The sequence below is a fragment of the Pleurodeles waltl genome, chromosome 4_1 (assembly GCF_031143425.1).
Source record: "Pleurodeles waltl isolate 20211129_DDA chromosome 4_1, aPleWal1.hap1.20221129, whole genome shotgun sequence".
NCBI lineage: Eukaryota > Metazoa > Chordata > Amphibia > Caudata > Salamandridae > Pleurodeles > Pleurodeles waltl.
The window spans coordinates 457,245,682-457,267,545 of record NC_090442.1 but is presented as its reverse complement, the minus strand read 5'-3'; the positions used below and the strand labels follow the sequence as shown (position 1 = coordinate 457,267,545).

Sequence of the window (21,864 nt, the reverse complement as noted above, 5' to 3'; positions counted from 1 at the left end):
CTTTTAGCATTAGTTCATTTGTGTTCATTGATGAGCCTAAAGCAGATTAAGTCTGAATAAAAATTATTTCAACAAGAAAGACTACATTATTCCATTGCGCTAATAAACAACCGGTGTGGTGCACTGAAAAGTTTATCAAGTTAATACATGTGGATAAATCAGATTGAGTTGTTGATTACATTTAATCATCAGATCTGGAGGACTCAGGAACTTCACAATTAAGTTTGGTTGTACAAAATTACATTAGAAGAGACATGATTATGTTTGTGTAGATCTTCTTAATAAGAGTTCTGCATTTTCAGTTTTAGTTCTCAAATGTATGATACAGATATATAATTTAAATAAAGATATTAATTGCGTAAACTAAACGGGGAATTAGCTACAAAGTACAACTCAACGATTCCCTAAGAATACTATTCATTATCATAAAAACTTTATTTGGTCCAATTATTGACTATAAAAGCACATACAATGATACATTTTCACAACAAATAGCAAAATTAGATCAAACAATATTTACATTACAAGAGGGTCGGCAAAATGAGCTACAATTTCAGCCCCCTGCCCAGCACCAAAAAATATACCTCAGATAAAACTTAAAAACACATCATATTAAAACATCCTTAATAATTGGTTAAAGTACCATATGTTCTCTGTAGTTTTATAGCAACCCTGATGTAGCTCACGACAGAAGAACACATTTCCAGAGTAGCAACAGATTGCAAATATCTTAGGCCATCTCTATATGACGTAAAGTGCTTGTGCATTAAAATGGGGTGAAGAAACTGAGCCCTAAACAAAGAATACAATTTGCAGAAAAGCATAAAGTACACAGTTGACATGGGCAACAGGAGAAAGAGGCTGTTATCACACCAGCTACGAGAAAAGAAGCTAAATGATAAACTATGTTAAGCCTTACTTTTATCAGGTAAAATCTATATTGGGTATTAGTTAACCGTGACAAATAAGAATTCATACCAAAGGCATTAAAAAACTGCATATAGCGGAGCACAGAATCCATATTGAGAGATCTTTCAATTCTTCCTTCTTCTCTATGAGACAGAAAACACTTTTTAACTCTTTCCTTTATTTGGGGGACTATCTCTTCAGCGGAATCAAAAAGTGAGCTCAGACCAAGACTTTAAAAATTATTCTCGACATTGGCCAACCATGAGATGGCATGCTCATTGTCAAGATTTAGGCAATCCGCTATTACTTCCCGGGAAAATCCAGCCTTGGGGGTACTCCAAATTTTAAACCATAACAGCAGGGGAGTCAAGCCGATGAAATCCTCCAAGAACTCCATTCCAAGTTCAAGGTGAGTAATAAAACTTGCCATTCTATGTGGTATTGCTTAAAGGCAGCTGAGAAACTTCTTCTCAATAGCCTGTAGTTTCCCTGGCGTATCGCAGCCCCAAACACCTCCTCCATACACACCAAGCGAGAAAGATTCACTCCTGTATAACTGGGTCAATTGCCTGATTGGTTTGCAGCCCCGCCTATTAGCAAATCTAAATATCTGATCGAAAGCTGCCCCCATTTTCAGTGTTCTTTGAGCAATAAGCCTCTCACAGGATCCATTAGCATCAAACAGGATGCCTATATAACTAAAACAATGTTACTTTCTTTATTGAGATCCCCCTATAATTAAACTTTCAGTTTTAGTATTTTTAGGCTCACAGGCCAATCAATACAAATGAGTTCTGATGTTTAAAATTAAGGTTTAATTTTAACATGAAATCATTGAACTCATTTAAGATATTTTGTGAGCTGTTTGCAGTTAGTGCCAAAAAACGGCATTGCCGGCATATAAGAGGACCGGGACTCTAGAAAAGTGCTGAAATAATTAATATATAATAAAAACAAAACAAATATTAAAAACATCTATTGAAATGTATATTTTAGGTGGAAATCAGTATTCCAAATTTAAAAAAATGCTATAAGTCTCACAGCTACTGGGTATTATGGACTGGCGACACAAACCAACTAGGTATCTGTTAATCTTCAAAGAGACTTGTTGGGAAGGAATACTGAATCAACTTCATGTACATGAAAAACCTGTAAAAGAAGCTTTCATTACCAAATGAGCCACTGTCATAGCCGGTAAAATAAGCTGGAATGTTGATCTTAATATAGGAAGCAGAACCTTGAAAGAGATGACCTAGCCAAAGGGTTTTCAAGTATACATGACGTTCAAAGAAGACTTTCAACTCCATGACAAGAAATTCTATAAAAGATTGCCCTTATGTCATGCAGTGGAGGGCTACTAAAGTAAAAGCAAGGGATTCCCAGAACACTTCCCCTTGGAAGGGACTGAAGAAGAGGCCTTCCGCCATACTACTTGGAATTGTTCAGAAGAGTGGAATTTGTGCTAGCAAGACATTTTGGAATCTTACACCAGCCATCTCATTTTAGGTGTACTGGGCTTCCATTCCAGTGGCCTCTTAATTCTGATGAGAACGGTAACAGCAGTTACCAGCCCCATGGGAATTATGAGGTTTTGTTTTTACTCTCAGAGTTTTTTTAAGCCCGAAATGTGGAAATAATGGCTTGATCAGACCCACCAATTGTCCGGGTAATTCTTAATTTCTTAGTGAACTATCAGGCCCAACACATAAAGGGCCATATTTTGCCAACACCCACAGTTACCTGTAGCCACTTAATCAGGGTCTCACTAGCAAAAATATTTTTTGCAACCAAATGAATATGTTGTACCCCTTTTAATGATGTTTGTGTTTTGACCACTGACTCCACGTTGCACTTAGGCTAGCAACACACAGTCACATTAGTGACCACCAGATTCATTTTGCCTATTGACTTTATTTAAGCATTAGCCCCCGCCACGTTAAAAGCTGCAAGTATTTTTCCATGTCCATGATAAATAATGCGTTCATGTTTTTATTCTGTGTGTTCTTTCTCACCAAGGGCTTAGGCTGATAAGAACGTACTAAGATTATGTTTATAGTACGCAGGGAACGGTTTTATTTTGAGAGAGGTCACCTTGGGATCTTGGCCAATTCCTGACGTGTTCTTTTCAAAACTGACCTGAAGTAGCCAGCATTTTTTAATAATAAACTTACGGAGTGGGAGGGGGTTTCTAGAATTCCCCTCTCTGATTTGTTTAAAGTATATAAAAGGCCGAGACCAGATGGACCGGAAAGTGACTCAGATATCGGACATGCTCAGGACGGTGAGGTGTGTCATTCTTCCTGTGAGGATAACTGATCTCTCTCTCCACGATCGATTCTGGGATCTGGCGGAATTATGCTGATAAGTAGCGAGATGATGCAGATTTACCCGTGCCTCATGGTGATGCATTTTTTATTCTTGTTATCTACTTTGCAATGTGACATATATACATATATATATATAGTTATAGATATATGGAAAATGTGACTTACCCAGTGTACATCTGTTTGTGGCATGAGACGCTGCAGATTCACATGCTGTGCATTATCCTGCCATCTAGTGTTGGGCTCGGAGAGTTACAAGTTGTTTTTCTTCGAAGAAGTCTTTTTCGAGTCACGGACCGAGTGACTCCTCCCTTTCGGCTCCATTGCGCATGGGCGTCGACTCCATCTTAGATTGTTTCCCCCGCAGAGGGATAATGCACAGCATGTGTATCTGCAGCTACACATGCCACCGAACATATATATATATATATACACATACACACACATACACACACACACACACTTGCTGTGTATATTGCAGTGGAGAATCATTTGTACATGTTTTTATTTCATTGCTGTGACTATTTTTAAACATGTGCTTTCAGCATGCTAATCTTCCTCTACGAACCTTGCAGAGTGGTTTAATAAATGTATTTCTTGGACTAAGAGTTGCATTCCAGAGATTTTTTGTCAGTGCATGAGTGTTTCATCTCGGTCCGTAGTGAAGCAAAACACCCCTTCAATATCAGAACATGACAGAAAGAGGAATCAATGAAAATGGAGAGAAGAACAGTGTATGTGAATAGAGGATGCCCACCAAAACGTCAGAGATATAGTGGTTTGAGTTGAGTTGGCAGTATCACAATGTTAGAGAAGTCTGGGTCTAAGTGGAGAGAAGTGAGAGAGGAGTAAGAAAACCAATAGTAAACAGAATGTACATGCCTTCATGGGGGTTCACATGTGTGAAATACAATGGTAAAAATATGTACAACCCTTCTCTTATCCAGTATACTGCAAGTTACCATAATCAAAATAATGCATAAAAAAAAGAATTTCTAAAAAACAAAAAAACAAAAATAGAAGGAACAGTTTTGATTAATGTGGTATCCTGTAAGTCAACATGCAGCAGATGGAAAAATGTTCAACTTGATACAAAAACTGCACTTTTTTCAGGAGAGGTGGTTTGGCAAGTTTCTTTTTTCCATTTATTGCCTTCAAGGCTTTTACCAGAAAACATAGTATAACGTACTTGTAAAGAGCATGTTCATCCCTTGGGGCATATTGGTGCTGAATAACAGATATTTACTTTTACCCTTCTTAGTGGTACTAATTTTATCGACTTCAAACAATGAAAATTTGAGCAGACATGCCATGATTTAACCTGTGGCTTTGAGGTCAAACAAAGATCCCTGTAGTTGATGTATTAGTCATCCCAGACACCAGGCCCTGGTTAAAGAAGGTTTGGACACTGCAGAAACCTGGCATTGAGCAACAACTTAAAAGATGCTTTCATATTTCAGCTCATGTGAAGTCTTTGTAACGGATATTAAAATGGCATGGAAATATTCACCTGTCACCAGAATGCAAGAGCTCCATCCGAGCCGCTTCACCTTTGGCAAGCCTGAAGTCTCCAGTATAGAGCACATTTCCATTGTTGCCCTGAAACAAAAACCTGTCAAACAGAAATTGCATTACAATACAGTTAATATCACCTCAATAAATAATCACAATGTTTTTTTTTTTATATTAGTAAGCATGTGTACACTCCAAAGTGTGGAAAACACACACTTAATAATATATATAAAAAAATACTTTGCACCCACTAACCCCCCTCCCACCAAGCCACCAGTGGTTTTGATATGCTCACGTTTTACTAACATCTGTCTGGCCCCAGAAATATCTTTTCCACCAAATTTCTAAATAAGTCCTTTTCATGAGCCATAAAGTGACAGACAGGATAGGGGACTCCAGCAATATAACTCTACTGTCACACTGATGTTAACAAAATACCTTCCAGAACCATGTGATATAAGCTTTAAAGGAACGCATAACTTTTCATCATATAATACTTCATTTTTTTTCAGGTGGTTTATGTAAAGTAAAAGTGGCACTGTAATGAAAAGGTCAATTTTAACATCCAGACCACTACACACAAGAACATACGTTTACAAATACACTCCCTTGATCATGTCAAGTACATGTGTTTTGACATAAGATACCACTTTTTACATTAACTATGTGGATCCCCTACCTCAATAAAACAATTCACAAATCTGTCTGATAAAACGTCCCAACTATTTCTTAATTACCACTTATAACACTGTTTCTTTAGAAGAAGTATCTGTTCTTACTAAACAGGTAGCAATGGCTACCTTGAATACTTTCAAAGACTTTCAAGGTGTACTTTCTCCCACTGAAGTTAATCAATCAATCAGTATTTATAAAGCACAACTTATCGTCACTGAGGGTATCTGGGCGTTGAGGTTACGGTCTCAGTCAAAGAGACAGTTCCAGAGTCGGCTAGGGAGAGTGATGTTCCGTGTCGTGACGGTGGTGTAGAAGGAACAACCACCATTGTGGCTGCAGCAAATGTGAGGGGCGTGGGTGCGAGGGCCAGGGAGGTGGAGTGCAGATGTCAGGAGGGTTTGTGGAAGATCATGCAGTGGTTGATGTAGGCCTGTCCCTGGTTGTGTAAGGCTTTGTAGGCGTGTGTAAAAATACTGAACTGGCATCTCTTCTGGATGGGGAGCCAGTGGAGGTCATTTGAGGTGGGGGTAATATGGGCCCGTTTGGGAAGGTCTAGACATGGGTTTCTAACCTTTTCTGTAGTAAAAACTACTTATGTTCAATGAAAATCATCCAGAGGTATGAATATTAGACTTTTAAAACTGATCACATTAGACAAGTTAGAATTGTTGTTTCGAATATACACTTTTCGGCTTTTGTAGGCTGAGCTGCACACAGGAGAGCTACTAATGGGTAGCTCACGAGCTACTCGTTGCGAGCACCTGGTCTAGGACGAGTCTGGTTGCTGGGTTCTGTATGGTCTGGAGCCTCTTGAGGAGTTGGGTGGAGATGACGGTGAAGAGCGTGTTGTGGTAGTCTAGCTGGCTCATGACGAGGGCCTGGGTGAGGTTTGTCCTGGTGTGAAGGAAGATCCATCTGAAGATTCTGCAGTGTATGCGGAGGGTGTCGAAGCAGGAGGAGACTGCGTTGATTTGGTGCTTCACAGCAACTTTGTTGATGAGTAAGATGCCAAGATTGCAGGCGTGGTCTTTTGGGTGGGGTGTAGGGCGGAGCTTAGATGGCCACCAGCTGTTCTCCCACATGGAAGTATTTTTCCCAAAGATCAGCAATTCAGTCTTCTCTGAGTTGAGCTTAAGGCAGTTGGTTCTCATCCAGTCCCTGACACTGCTCATGGAGTTGCAGAAATTCAGTGAGTCAGAGAATGAGTTGTGTGTTGTACGCGTAGGATATGATGTTGAGACCATGGGAGCTGATGACGTCAGCGAGGGGGGGGGGGGGGGGTCATGTAGGTGTTTAATAGTGTGGGGCTGAGGGAAGATCCTTGGGGTATGCCGAAGATGATGCTCTTTGGTTGGAGGTGAAGGGTGGTAAGCAGATGCTTTGTAAACGTGTGAGGAAGGAGGCAATCTACTTGAGGACTTTGCTCTGGATGCCGATGCTGTTGAGCCTCTTGATGAGGATGTGATGGGATACAGTGTTAAATGCCACTGATAAGTTGAAGAGGATCCGGGCTGCTGTCTCCCCGCAGTACAGGAGGGATCCAATGTTGTCTGTGGCCACGATCAAGGCCATTTCCTGCCATGGTTGACGTAGAAGCCAGATTGCAAGGCGTCAAGCAAGTTGCTTCTTTACTGGTGTTCTGTGAGCTGGTGGTTGATGGCCCACTTTGGGGGGGGTATGGGAGCAGTGAGATGGGGTGGTAATTTTTGAGTTCACTGGGATCATCGGAGGACTTCTTCAGGAGGGGTGAGACCTCAGCATGTTTCCATCTGCTAGAGTAGGCTGCTGTGGTGATGGAGGTGTTGAGGATGCTGGTGAGTTCTGTGCCTATTTCATTAGTTCCCAGGTTGAAAAAGTGAGGGGGCAGGAGTCACTGGGGTCCCTGGAGTGGATGGAAGACTTGATGGTTGCGGTGGCCTGCGTGGTGAGAGTGGTCCAAATGGTGATAGTTTGGTTGAGGTGCATGGGTGGGTTGTGGTTGACCTTGGTGAGTTGGGGGTTGAAGTTATTGTAGATGGTGGCTATCTTGCTGTGGAAATAGTCCAATACAGTGACACAGAGTTCTTGGGAAGGGCAAATAGTGTTCTCTGTGGCTGACAGGGTGGAAATTCCTTGACTGTGTTGAAGAGTTCCTTTGTGTGGTTAATGCTAGTTTTGATGCAGTTAGTGCAGGCTGCTCTCTTAGTGTCCTTGATGCGTTGGTGGTCTTTATTGAGGGCCGATTTGTAGGTGTGTCAGTCAGAGTTATTTTTGGTGGTGCACCATTGTTTCTCTTGTCGTCTACAGTTGTACTTGATGGTTCAGAGTTCTAGGGTATACCAGCTGGCTTCACTGGGGCGACTATGTCAGCGCATTCGGAGATCCAGGTGAAATAATTCTGCACAGTCTGCTCTGGGTCTGACGCAGCTTTGGTTTGGATGGTGCTGAGGGCCTGCATCCACTGGGTCTCCATCACTTTGCTCTAACTGCAGTGAGAGGTGCTGGGGGGCTTGGCTGTTCTTTCCTGGGCGACTGCAATGGTGAAGTGGATGACAGCATGGTTGGACCAGATGAGATATGTGGCATGGCTATATCCGACTGTTGCTAGATGTGAAGATTTGGTCTAGTGTATGTCCTGTTTAGTGTGTGGGGTTGTTAACCAGTTTAGTGCTGCTGATGTTGTTAATGATCTCCAGGAGGGTGGTGCTGTTGGTGTCGTGAAAGTCATTGAGATGGAAGTTGAGGTCAACGGGTAGGATGTAGTGTCTGAAGTCGATAGTGGGGGTGGGGGGAGAGGCAGGGGAGGGGTTAGATGAAGTTGGAGATGACTTTGAAAAAGGTGGGCAGGGGTCCAGGGAGTCGGTATGCAAGGGTGTCTCTAATGGTCGTCTTAGCGTTGGCCAGAAGTTGGAAGTTGAGGTGTCCCATGATATGTGTGGAGTTGTCTTCAGTAGCAATGCATCAGATGGTTTTCCTTGGAAATGATAGCAATGCCTCCTCCATGTTGGTTTGTGCAGTCTCACTGCATCATCTTGTAGCCGTTCGGTGCTGCAGCGGCTATGTCGGGCTTTGCGTAGTGGCTGAGCCATGTCTCAGTGTTGAAGATTATGTTGGGGAACAGTGGGGTGATGGTGTCCCAGATTTCTGTGGCATGTTTACAGAGGCAACAGGAGTTTTAACAGAGTTATCAGTTTTAACAGAGTTCCTGTGTGGGCGGATGGTTCTGTGTTGCAGGAGAAGCGGCAGTATTGCCAGGTAAAACGTCCTTTGGTTAATCTGGGGGAGGAGGTTCAGCAGTTGTTGTTGTAGCCTCTGGAGGCCAGGGCTTGGAGCTAGGTAGTGGAATGCCAGTGGGTGGCAGGAAGGGCAGGGTTCCTGGCACTGGATGGGGTCCAGGTGCACGCGGGCACAGGCAAGCTTGCATTTGGCGCACTTCCAGCGCTATTGTGGCACGCCGGCTGCATGCGTCCACTGTGCAGTCGCGCTGCAGCTTCCATTAAGTAGGACCGGGGGGTGCAGATGGCAGTGGCTGGGGTCGGCAGGTGACAAAACAGGCAGGAAGGAAGGGTCAGGAAATTGGAGCAGGGGGAAAAACAGCGAAATACAATGACAAACAATGCAAATACAGTGACAATGGGGTTAATATATGGGGACTATGCTACACAATTGCACTATACAAACAAATAATAATGACAGAGGAGTTATAATAGAGATGGCAGCACAGAAAAAAGGATTTACCAGGGAGATACAACAGCACATGGGCAGAAGCGGCGTGTCGGGGAGAGCCGCGGGTCAGCGAGAGGCAGCAAGCTGGCTGCTACGCCAAAGACAACGCAAGAGAGGCATCTGTCACAGGGGCCACTCGTCATGGACCCTACAACTGAGCCATCACTAGCCACAGCCACAAAGTTTCTCAGGTCCTTGTGTCACTAGTTAATTAAGTTCTGATTGTTTCTTACAATTCTGAGGTTTATAGTCTTAGTTAATATCCATGTATAAAATCAAGACTACAAATCCCAGAATTCTAATTAAAACCGGGACTGGCATAGCTAGTCGCACATGGATCTGGGTAACTTGGCAGCTATGAAGCACCTGCCATGATAACAAATACCACATGGGAAATTCAAGTCCTAACATCAGCCGAAGTATTTGTTCAAAAACGTTGGCAATGTGAGACTTTTTTTTTTAAGCTTAACATGGACATGAGTCTGGTAATTCCCTCTGATCTGTGGAATTCGTCAGTGACTTCTTGTAAGATCTGATAAAAGTGTATTTAACACCACACAAACAACATACTCGTAAGTTCACAAGTTGTTGTATAACACAAAGTGAAGATGGGGGGGAAGTGACTTTGGCAACGCAAACTATAATATATACGCCAAGGAAGAAAATCTATTTTTCACAGCAAACAGGCTGATTTCCTAGAAGATATGCTTATTCTAAATGAGGTTTCAATGGCCAGTAGAGAACATTCAAGCTATACGGTAATGGCTTGCTTCAACCAAATAATGCGCAAGAAAGACAAGGACGTTTAGGGTTCGAAACTTCAATAGATGTTTTATTCAACAATGTTCAAACAGGCAATACTCTGACTATTTTTACCAGATAAAATTAATCTGTTTGGTCAATAAAAACTATGCAGCCTTGAAAAAAACTTGTGTAGAGCTCCTGCAATGTCAGAACCTGATACTGATAAACCTTACATCCAGGAAAGAGATACTGTCAATGCAACATCGGTACCATTCTGTCTAAAGAGAAAAATCAGTCCATCATACACCCTATTGGCTATCACTTCAGAAAAGTACATCCATCTGAATTCAACTAGGTCTAAAACTACATCCATCTGAATTCAACTACAAGCAAGGTTTTGAGCATTAGCACTGCTACCCCTAAGGCATCATTCATCCAGTGCAAGTGGTTACTGACCACAAAGCAACTTTGTGTTTAGGTTCACCACATACTTATTGAATGTCATCTGTTTTATCAAATACAGCCCAGATAAAAACATCCAAAAGGAAGATTAAATTTGTCGACTTTCATAATATCAAGGGCTAGGCCTGAACAGCTAGAGTTACAACTGGCATGTCGGGGACAAGTTAAAAAGAGTGCCACCGACTCTTCAGAATAAAGAACGTAAGGACTGTGAAAGACATTGAGGTATCACAAAAACATGTACAGATTCACAAACTAATAAAAACGAAATGTTAAGCACTGCCTTATTTAGGAGGCTACATCTTTAACTTGGCTCTTTCTGCAGGGTCATCCCTTAACCCTGCTATTTTCTGAACCCTTAGACTCTGAGCACTTTCCCATTGCTAGCCAATGCTAAAGTGATTGTGCTCTCTCCTTAAAATATGGTGTATACCCGATTGGGATATTTAATTTTCTTGGAAGCTCCTAGTAAAGTGGTACTATGTGTACCTAAGGCTTGTAAATTAAATGCTACTAGTGGGCCTGCAGCATTGATTGTACCACCCACTTGAGTAGCCCTTCAAACATGTCTCAGGCCTGCCCCTTGCAGGCTGCGAGTGCAGTTTTAAACTGCCATTTTGATACATATAAGTCACTCCTATGGTAGGCCTTGAACAGCCAAGAAGACAGGGTGCAGAGTCAGGGCTCGAAAACTCATACAAATGTTAATAGACCTGCAGGTCGAGTAACCTGAATAATTTACTCGACCTAACTGTAATGGACTTTACTCGTAAATGGGTCTCAAATCGTGTGATCCCAGGCAAATAGGTTAGAGTTCCCTTTTTCTTCATTCTGACAAATGATTGCACCTTCAAATATGTGAGCTCAGCATTTCTGCAGTACAAAAAAACTATTTTTTTAAGTAGACCAAAGTTTGCTGCTTGTATCACAAGAATCTAGCCCTACATCTAGGGGACGCATGACCCATGACTTGCTTTTAGTTTACTAATAGCATTGCCATCAGGGCCGGAGTGTTTCTCAGTTTGTTTAAACACTCACTTTAAAAAAATATATTACTAAACCATGATGTGGTAGCATACTGTCATCTACACATAGTACATTTCCAAGTAATGTCAAAACCCTTTCCACTAACTTGCAGCTTCACTGATAAAACTATATAGTGTATTAATAATCTGTGTACATTGGGTTTCAGGAAACATATCCTTTGCACATCAACACGTAGCTTTTCTGATTTGTTTTCATCCTATTAAAATATTTTTTTGAACACACACAATTACAAAAAATGGCCTTTCACAATTACTGATATACATTTTGAAATGTTTGTACAGTTGACTTAGTCATTTAAATGTGTGTTAGGAAAACCCTGACACCCTGCAGCCTTTTAGTTCACACTATAAAAAGCAGGCAAGACAGTTCACCTTACAAAATCCTGGAACTCTGCAGTCAGAATGAAAATTAATTGTAAGACAAACTGACTTTTGACCTCTGCCTGTGAACACAGAGCAAATGTGACAAAGAAGAACAAGATTTAGAGGCCCCTCCATTTTCTGACTGAACAGAACACCTGTTCTTTGTCAACATTCCAGAAGGACGGAGTAAGTCCTAAAAATAGCTTGACCTGATCAAATACGACTCGCCATACCGAGTGGTCCAGTACGAGCTTTGAGAGTATTTAAAAAAGATGAACTCATACCTTTAAGATTTACAGGCCCTAGGAGTGAAAAATCATATTCGTTTTTCTTTTCCGGAAGGCCTACCTCTCCCATAGGATAACACTGGAGTTGCCTTAGTACCTTTAATAAACTGTAACTTCCAAATGGGAATAGGCAACCAGTTCCTATCTTCTCTTATGGTAAAGTGGGGTTTTAATGCCACTTTTAGAAAGTTGGTATTTTCCTGCCTGGGCCATATAGTGCCAGAGGCATGTTATTGGGTCACATGACTGGGTGTAGTTGGCAGCTGGACTTTGCGTATTCCTCGTAAACAGCCAAACACAATAGAGAACTTAGGTTTATCTGAATGGTAACTTCTCCATGATACCCCCTTTTTCCCCACAAGAAAGGGAGAAATATTAAAGGTCACTTAGTACATGCAGACTCCAGGTTTCACAGAACAGACCACACATTGCTCTCTTTAATGGGTCTAGACCCTATTAAAGTCCACTACAAATGCTGCATGCAAATACACATTTAACACAAAAATGTTTGTACATGGCAATATACATGTTCCTTTACAAAAGCATACCAACTGTGCTTCTAGCAATGTTACCTATTGTGTTGGTGTCCCTGTGACCTTATATTATATTGGCCAGACAATCCAACAAGTACGTACAAGGATCAGTAAGTACAGGAGCCTCATCAGATGTCATATGGAGACATGGTCCAACATTTTCAAGAACACCAGTACACAATAGAGGATCTAAGATGACAAGTAATTGAAAATGCCACACCTTCACCAAGAGGAAGAAACACGGCAGAAAACTTAAAGAGACTGGAATGCAAATGAAGTGATAAAAATGACTCATTAAGGAAGGTTTTGATCACTATGAAGGAATGGTGTAAATATAGTGCACTCTTGAAATGATGCACTAGGCCGTCATTCCTCATTGTGGTCTCATTTTGATTTCTACGTATGTATGTATGAGACATTGATCTTATGTTGCAAAAATAATACATGAATTATACAAATCCCTCCCATAACCGTGAATGTGCTTCAATTGTGTCACCTCACAGTGCCATGTTAGAACCCCACTTTTTAAAATAATTTAGATGATTTTGAGCCTCCACGCACAGAAACCTTGATGCACCCCTAGAATTCCCAATGTAGTACAATAATTTGGTCGTTTTTTTTTTTTTTTAACTTTATCATGGTTGGTCTGAACGGCACATGTGGAGATAGAAACCTCTCCCCAAGTAGAGTATCCTCTCCCGGGCGTGTGCTCTCAATGGAACGCCCTAGCCTTATAGAAGGACATTAACAAGATTGCCTCCCTCTGTAAACAAATGAGCTCACATGTATATAAGTGCTTTGCTGCACACATAGATTGTGCTTCTTCTGTTTGATTTCTTAATGCTTCACCAATTCTGGTATTTTCCATATGTTTTTTTCAAACATATTCTTTTCTATGTTACAGGAAGTCCCATATGGACATTCTCCATCTTTTTGTTTAACTATATAAAAGATGTTTTGGGGTCTATATGCTAGAAGCCACCCCTGATATAATTCTGAACTGTCCCTCACCAGAAGTAGACATGGTAGCTCAATAGCTAAGTATAGGATTGTTCAATACCTAATTCACCAGGGTTCCATTCGTGAACTCTCCAAAGATACAATCTTTTTATTATTTTTATGTTTATTTTTATATCTTTATTTTTTTTATGTTTTTTTTTTTTACCTTTGTTATCTTTTTTTTTTTTTTTTTTGGAAGAAGAAGAAGTTTAGTTAATGTGCATATACGAGCAGGTATACATATTGAAGCATCAAAATTACAGATACAAACCTTTAAATGATCATAATAACTTACAAAATAATGTCTTGTGATTAAGGACCACTTTGTTTTACTCTTAACGTAAACCTCAATTCTCTAACGCTTCTTTGTAACCTATTTAAACTGAGGTTAGCATATTGTTATCCCATATACAATGACATTTCTGAGAGCATTCTTTGAGCATAGAGTCGTTATTTGAATTGGACCAATTTAATTTTGTGTTCCCTGAGATCATCTGACAGAGGCAAAGGTGTTCTCCATTGCTGCAAGATCAAAGATTTTGCAATCAAAGATGCAATAAAGAAGAATTCCTTTGATTGTATTGACAACTCAGGATAGCTAGATATGCCAAGCAGGGCCCCAATAGGTTCAGGGTGTAAACGGAACCTGGAGTTGTGCACTAATTGACTGGAAGATTTTATCCCAGAACTTGGTAATGACCGGACAAAGGAAGCAGATATGTACTTCTACCATCGGTTTCCTTATTTTTTATTTTCATTCATTTTTCATTTTCACTTATTATGGCATTCCCCCCCCGTTACGTATTCAGTTGATAGTCACTGCCAAGAGGCAGGGTTTCCCCGAAGGTAACACACATTGTGCGCAAAGCTGACTACGACCGCTCGCGCCAGTTCTCAGCTGTCTCTAATCAATTTCCCCAGCATACCCCTGGGCAAGCACGGCTACAAAGGTTCCGCCTATTTATTTATTTCAGGAAGATGAGCAGGATTGCTCTTCTTCCAACTTTGCTCTTACCTGGAGGACATGCTCTTCTGTGCACGTGAACAGCTTCACCTCATTGTAGGCTTAGCTTCCCTGCATCATCAGGCCTCCAGCTGCTTGCCATTACTCATGGGTAAATCAGTGTTTTTACGCACTATAATTTATTGTGATCTTTGTATTAAACGTGATTATTCCAATTTAATATATATATTTTAATCTTTTCTATTCAATGGTATGCTGCATTATCACAGGCCTTTCCATGACTACTTTATCTTTCACACTCTGGTATGTATCACACTTTTAACTTGGATAAGCGTTCCCCTCATTGAAAATGTTTTTGTGCTCTTACAAATTAATAGAATCTTTCAACACTCATATGCCACCTTTCTAATTTTCAGGCACTTCTGGCCCTGTTTAAATGTGGCTGTCCCTTCAGGATTCTGTTTTTGCCATTCTCAACCTTGCATTAAGAAAACCAGTATGTATTTTTCTCTTTTTTTTTTGTTTTTTTTACAATTCAAGGCACTCAGTCTGTGATCATTCCTCTAACACATCTCCTCATATTAGTTCCACAGGATACCCTGTGTCCTGATGAGACCCTGGTATCCTTGTTAGGGCTAAAACACCATCAACAGATAAAAAGGCAGACCCTGTTATTGCTTAGTTCACAAGGGGAATTGTCCTGTGAATACATCTGTACAATTATCATTTGTGGCTGTCTTTCTTTATGGTCATTCTTGTTTCTAACTGGATGTTAAAATGGTAGGCCACAATGTCTTCCTTTTGTTTGGCTGGGTCTGTGACAACCCAGTCACATGTCAGCTTTCTTCCTCCACAATGAAGTTACAGAACAAATAAAAACAGTAAAACAGTATCTGCATATATTTCTCATGTATTTCAGTGAGACATTTTGGGAATCCTGAAGGTTTAAGAAAGCAACTGTGTGTCAATTATGATTCTTACAATACTGGTAATTTTAAAAGAGACACAGAATATGACACTGGAACATTATGTTAACATTTTCTAGATTATGTCTAGTTTTCTTTTTTAAATGTTGCTATCATCTGGCACAAAACATCAGCCACGAAAAGAACTGTTGAGAAAGGTTCTACAGATGGTCATCTACTTCTCTGAAAAAACACTACTATATACCTGGTCAGATATGTAAAATATTAAACAGAAAGGTGGATGTATTCAGATGATTTAGAAGGTGTAAGAAATGGCTTATTGGTTGAGGGTGGGGGAAATCCCCACTTGCGCAACATCCAGAATCCTTGTGAGGGTGAAACACAAATGTCACTAAATTAACCTATGCTTAACTCCCTGGTAGCTTGAAAAAACGCAGTCACGCCTAACTTAGAGGCAATGTGTAAAGTACTTAAGCAGCACACAAACAGTAATAAATTGAAAAAACAATTTAAGAAAAATCCCAAACCAATTAAGAATAGAGGGAATTTTAGTAAAAAAAAAAAAAACAGAAAAACAAAAATCCAACTAGTAGAACCACGGATATTCAATTTTCAGGTTTTTAGTGAAAATAGCACCTAACAGCACAAAGAGACTTTCGCGGTCATCTGAAAAAAGGAAAGTCACTCTAGTGTCGTAGGACTCTTATTATTGGAACAAGACTGCCGGATTCGGGGAAGCAGCACCACTGCTTGTGGGTAACTAAGTCAATCGCACACCGGTTGGCAGCTGTCAGCCCAACCCTTTCAGCTGGCTAGCAGCACCTCACCTGAACACTGAAAGCAAATGTGACTTGTGGCAGCCTGATGCATGACTCTCAATGACCTCGTAGGGAAGTTGTGGTCAACAAATCTCATCCCTTTCTCTAATTAGCAAAGGTCTCATACACACACATGGGCCAAAGAAAGAATGCTGGATGGTTTTCAATACATTTATTGAAAAGCCCGCAATCTACAATAAATGATATGAGCTGCAATTATTAGGGCAATGAGACATAGCAAAATTAATATTGTTATGATCACTGAAAAGGAAATAACCAATCCAAGCATATTGGAATAAAATGTAAATAGGAATCCTACCTGACCCCTAGCTTCTAGCGAGAGCATAGCGGTGATAGCCTAATCTTCCCATACTTAGTCCATGAGAGGAGCACCCAACCCCATTACCTGAGAACAGGGGTCTGCCCGCCATCTTCTTGGCTGATTTTAGAGGCAAGGCTGGGGTAAGCAGTAAAATGGCATACAGCGTGGATGGGTATCCTGGCCCGAATGACTGCCCTCCCGTTCCCTGGCCTGTATGATGTTTTTATTCAAAACCATAGTTAAGTTCTGGGAAATAGGTCTGACGTTGGCATGTGCCTAAGTGTTGGAATGTTTCTGCACCCTTGTGACTGCAATGCTAGGATAGCTTATCATGTACTGTTATGCTCAGCTTTGAGCAGAAGTACATGATGAAATGTCAAGCACAAAATAACAATGATTTCGCAAAATCACAACTTATTATAAAAATAAAGCATCCCTGCTTAAAAGTAAGCTGACTAAAATTAATAAATGACATCATAGCATATGTTTGGGTAAAAGGGCACAGATCGCAGGCCTAACCCAAGTTGAAATATGTGTGCCCATGCAAGGTGCTAAAATGAACCCAGGACACCAGCAGAACACATTTCTCTAATCTATTCAGTCAGTAATAATACATCAATTATTGGACATGTGCAGCATTATTTCAATGCATGAATCTGATAGTCCTAGATAGATACTGCCTCCTGAGATGTTCAAAATGCCTGAATACCTCATGCATATACAAATCATCATTTCAAAATCAATTTATTTGATCTATTTGTAACTCAAAAAAGTTCCAAAATGTTTGGCACATGAAACACTGTCCTTGTATGTAATATATAGGTTTCTCATGAGACAACCAAGAATACGAGGTCTAGACTGCAATTAGGCGTTTCGGCTTATCAAATTATGGCCTGTAGGAAGTTGGCTCAGTATATACTATTTCAAAGTAAGAAATAGTGTGCGCAGAGTCCAAGGGTTACCCGTAGAGGTAAGATAGTGGCAAAAGTAGATAATTCTAATGCTCTATTTTGTGGTAGTGTGGACGAGCAGTAGGCTTATCAGAGGGTAGTGTTAAGCAGTTGTTGTACACACACAGGCAATAAATGAGGAACACACACTCAAAGACTTACTCCAGGCCAACAGGTTTTTATATTGAAAAATATATTTTCTTAGTTTATTTTAAGAACCACAGGTTAAAGATTTACATCAAACACTTTAAATGTAAGGTATTTCACTTAGATACTTTAGGAACTTTGAATGAAAACAATTTCATGTACAGTCTTTGTAAAAATGGCAATAAGCTATTTTCAAAGTGGACACAGTGCAAAAATCAACAGTTCCTGGGGGAGGTAAGTAAAGGTTAGATTAGGAGGAAAGTAAAACACTTACAAGTCTCAGTTCTGGGGCATGTGCATTTATTGTGCTAAGAAGTTGGATACTAAACTTCCCAGTTTTCAGTGTAGCCATTATGGAACTGTGGAGTTCGTGTTTGACAAACTCCCAGACCATATACTCTTATGGTTACCCTGCACTTACAATGTCTAAGGTTTTGCTTAGACACTGTAGGGGCATAGTGCTCATGCACATATGCCCTCACCTGTGGCATAGTCCACCCTGCCTTAGGGCTGTAAGGCCTGCTAGAGGGGTTACTTACCTATGCCACAGGCAGTGTGAGGTTGGCATGGCACTCTGAGGGGAGTGCCATGTCGACTTAGTCATTTTCTCCCCACCAGCACACACAAGCTGTGAGGCAGTGTGCATGTGCTGAGTGAGGGGTCCCTAGGGTGGCATAAGACATGCTGCAGCCCTTAGAGACCTTCCCTGGCATCATGGTACCAGGGGTACCAGTTACAAGGGTCTTACCCGAGTGCCAGGGTTGTGCCAATTGTGGAGACAAAGGTACAGTTTAGGGAAAGAACACTGGTGCTGGGGCCTGGTTAGCAGGGTCCCAGCACACTTTCAAATCATAACTAAGCATCAGCAAAGGCATAAAGTTAGGGGGTAACCATGCCAAGGAGGCATTTCCTTACATGGCCTCTTCAGGATGAAACACCCATGTAGGAAAATTAAATACAAAAATGATAGAACTAGTAAAGACCAAAAAATGGTATAAAGATGAAATGTATACTAATACATGCCGACGCACTCTCACCCCCAGTCCGGTCAGCAAAAGCATGACAAAAAAGTTGTTTCAAATGTGTACACTGCATGCAACACTTGGATCTCATTGTTTGTACTTTGCAACAAGAAAATACCAACTCTCCAGAAGTGGTATTTTCAGTATTTTAACTTAAAATCAGACTTTATTAGTAAAGACGATATTAAATTATAGTTAATTGGATTGTAAACAGGATACCTCGACCTGCTCCCAATACAATGTTAGCATTTATTAAAGTTACTAGTGTAACTCAGTGTCAGTTAATTGGCAAGTCAGGCCTTACAACAGTGAACAAACTATTTGAGGAGTTTTCACTCCCAGAGAATGTATGATTTAAGTACACGTTAATTTTTAGGGTTGACTTATAAGTATCAAAAAGAAAGACTTAGACCTGGCAAAAGGTTTATTTTGTTAGGTCGAAATGGCACTTTAAAACAGCACTACAGGCTGCAGTGGCAGAGTGAGACCTGTTTTGAAGTGCTACTTTATTGGGCGACACAATGGGGGTCATTCTGACCTTGGCGGTCTTTTCGCAAGACCGCCGAGTTACCGCCGCGGTGAAGACCGCCGACCGCGGCGGTATGCCGCTGTGCGCATTCCGACCGCTGGGAGCGTTCCGCCGGAAAACCGCCAGCAGCCACACTGGCGGTCGGCGGGAAAGTGGAGACTGGTCAACCTCCACCGCCACGCCAGCAGAACACCGCCCACAGAATTACGACCCACATATCTGTGTGGCGGTCTTCTGTTGGCGGTCACCTCCCCATGGCTCCTGTCGCCTCCCGGAGGACCAACGCACAAGGTAAGTTGATCGTCCGTGAGGGGAGGGGGTGGGAGGGTGTTGTGTGATGTGTGCGTGCATGGGGGTGTGCGTGTGAGTGTGTAGAGGGGGTGTGTGAGTGCGTGCATGCGGGCGGGGGGTGCTGCTGTGCCTATGGGCAATGTGTGTAGTTCGGCGGGTGCGCATGTCGGCATGTATGTGTGCGGGTATGTGTCCCCGTTGTGTATGTGTGTGTGTAGGGGGTGTGTATATGTGCATGTTGGGGGTGTGTGCATGTCGGGGTGCGTGTATGTGCAGGTCGGGGTGGGGGAGGGGGTTCGTACCACCTCTGGGGGGTGGCAGGGGGGTGGAGGGTGTGGGGGGAGGACTCGGGGGGGCAGTGGGGGGTGGGGGAGACCCCTATCAGTGCCAGGGAAGGAATTCCCTGGCCCCGATAGTGCCTACCGCAATGGTTCGCATGGCGGTTCCCGACCGCCAGAAACCGCGGCGGTAAGCAGGGTCATGATACCGTTGGCGGTCTTGGGTCGACCGCCGGGCCGGAGTGCGCAGACTTCAGCCCGTCGGTCATGACCGCCGTGGCTGTCGGAGTGGGGAAGTGGCGGTCGATCGCGGCGGTGACCGCCGCGGTCAGAATGCCATTTTTTTGACCGCCGGTCTGTTCGCGGTCCGACCGCCGCCTCTCCGCCGACCGCCAAGGTCAGAATGAGGGCCAATGTGTGCTGCAGGCCCACTAGTATTTTACAAAACCTGGGCACATGTGATATTATTGACTAGGCACTTACAAGTAAATTAAATGTGGCAATTAGGTGTAAGACAGTTTTACCATGTGCTGGGGAGAGAGCACAAGCACTTTACCACTTGTTAGGAGGGAAAAGGATAGCTTATCATGTACTGTTATGCTCAGCTTTGGACAGAAGTACATGATGAAATGTCAAGCACAAAATAACAATGCTTTCGCAAAATCACAACTTATTATAAAAATAAAGCATCCCTGCTTAAAAGTAAGCTGACTAAAATTAATAAATGACATCATAGCATATGTTTGGGTAAAAGGGCACAGATCGCAGGCCTAACCCAAGTTGAAATGTGTGCCCATGCAAGGTGCTAAAATGAACCCAGGACACCAGCAGAACACATTTCTCTAATCTATTCAGTCAATAATAATACATCAATTATTGGACATGTGCAGCATTATTTCAATGCATTAATCTGATAGTCATAGATAGATACCGCCTCCTGAGATGTTCAAAATGCCTGAATACCTCATGCATATACAAATCATCATTTCAAAAGCAATTTATTTGATCCATTTGTAACTCAAAAAAGTTCCAAAATGTTTGGCACATGAAACACTGTCCTTGTATGTAATATATAGGTTTCTCATGAGACAACCAAGAATACGAGGTCTAGACTGCAATTAGGCGTTTCGGCTTATCAAATTATGGCCTGTAGGAAGTTGGCTCTGTATATACTATTTCAAAGTAAGAAATAGTGTGCGCAGAGTCCAAGGGTTACCCGTAGAGGTAAGATAGTGACAAAAGTAGATAATTCTAATGCTCTATTTTGTGCTAGTGTGGACGAGCAGTAGGCTTATCAGAGGGTAGTGTTAAGCAGTTGTTGTACACACACAGGCAATAAATGAGGAACACACACTCAAAGACTTACTCCAGGCCAACAGGTTTTTATATTGAAAAATATATTTTCTTAGTTTATTTTAAGAACCACAGGTTAAAGATTTACATCAAACACTTTAAATGTAAGGTATTTCACTTAGATACTTTAGGAACTTTGAATGAAAACAATTTCATGTACAGTCTTTGTAAAAATGGCAATAAGCTATTTTCAAAGTGGACACAGTGCAAAAATCAACAGTTCCTGGGGGAGGTAAGTAAAGGTTAGATTAGGAGGAAAGTTAAACACTTACAAGTCTCAGTTTTGGGGCATAGGCAGCCCACTGTTGGGGGTTCAAGGCAACCCCAAAGGTACCACACCAGCAGCTCGGCCAGTCGGGTGCAGAGGTCAAAGAGGTGCCCAAAACACATAGGCACCTACGGAGAACAGGGGTGCTCTGGTTCTAGTCTGTCAGCACGTAAATACCTGCGTCCTCGGGGGGCAGACCAGGGGGGTTTTGTAGAGCACTGGGGGAGGGGGGGTGGGGAACACAAGTAGGCACACAAAACATACCCTTTGCGGCACAGGGGCGGCCGGGTGCAGTGTGCAAAGCAGGCGTCTGGTTTTGTATGGGTTTCAATGGAGGGACCCGGGGGTCACTCTAGCGGTGCAGGCAGGCACGGGGGCTTCTCGGGACAGCCACCACCTGGGCAAGGCAGAGGGTCACCTGGGGGTTACTCCTGCGT

The 21,864-nt window shown here is 41.9% G+C and overlaps 1 protein-coding gene across 1 annotated transcript in view; it reads right to left on the bottom strand.

Moving 5' to 3' along the window:
- The window catches only part of DCLRE1C (DNA cross-link repair 1C), a 344,756-nt gene that overhangs the window by 278,797 nt on the left and 44,095 nt on the right, over positions 1-21,864 (bottom strand). Inside the window, exon 6 of the mRNA XM_069228721.1 lies at positions 4,744-4,845. Coding sequence (XP_069084822.1) covers positions 4,744-4,845 — 102 coding nt within the window. The remainder of the gene's footprint in view (positions 1-4,743; positions 4,846-21,864) is intronic.